Source organism: Penaeus monodon, chromosome 29 (genome assembly GCF_015228065.2).
Source record: "Penaeus monodon isolate SGIC_2016 chromosome 29, NSTDA_Pmon_1, whole genome shotgun sequence".
Lineage (NCBI taxonomy): Eukaryota > Metazoa > Arthropoda > Malacostraca > Decapoda > Penaeidae > Penaeus > Penaeus monodon.
Genome location: NC_051414.1, coordinates 2,165,331 through 2,166,007, shown reverse-complemented (window position 1 = coordinate 2,166,007; position 677 = coordinate 2,165,331). Strand labels below are relative to the sequence as shown.

Here is a 677-nt window from a genome sequence, read left to right as displayed (position 1 = left end):
ACCTCCAGATGCTTAATCAACCAATTTTTACTTGTCTCTCTGTCCTCAAACTGTCCTCCCTCAATACGCTGAGCTGCAGAACTCTCTAAGACTGCAAATGCCTTCTCCCGCCACTTCTTTGGGCGCCTGGGAGGCAAGAACCCTGATCCCTTCTGGCGCTGAGAGATAAAAGAAGGAATTTGGGTTAAAGGAGGAGGCAAGAGGAGGGCCATCAATGTAATCAATCTTGTTCTTAAACATGCATGAATCATAAGACACATTATTGTTGATTTTTTAAAAATTCTCAGAAAAATTTTCATTTTGATGATCTAAATGTGTGTAGATACACAATAACTATGATTATGCCAAGCAGTTGTATTTACGTAACCCATTTCTAGAATACAACTGCTTAGGTCTATCCTTATGAAAGTCTTGTATATTTACAAACATGTCATTTGCTTATCATTTTTTATCTCTATAAGTTGTATATAGTTAAAACTGAGTTACCTGCAAAGCCGACTGATCAGTCATTTCCTCACGCTCAACAATTCTCAGTGCAGTAACAATCTGTGTAGGTTCCTTTCTGACAGTGTTTAGTGTGCGCTGCAGGATAATCCAGACTTGTTTCCCTAAAATTGGGACTCTTGTCTCAGAACTTCTTACAGACAAAAAACGAGTGGTATTACAATTTATCTTAT

General features: G+C 38.1%; 1 protein-coding gene across 1 annotated transcript in view; it reads right to left on the bottom strand.

Moving 5' to 3' along the window:
• Nucleotides 1-677, bottom strand: part of LOC119591617 (exocyst complex component 3-like) — a gene marked incomplete at its 3' end in the record, with an annotated part of 4,119 nt that continues 3,442 nt past the window's right edge. The window contains 2 exon segments of the mRNA XM_037940371.1: nt 1-158; nt 487-672. Coding sequence (XP_037796299.1) covers nt 1-158; nt 487-672 — 344 coding nt within the window.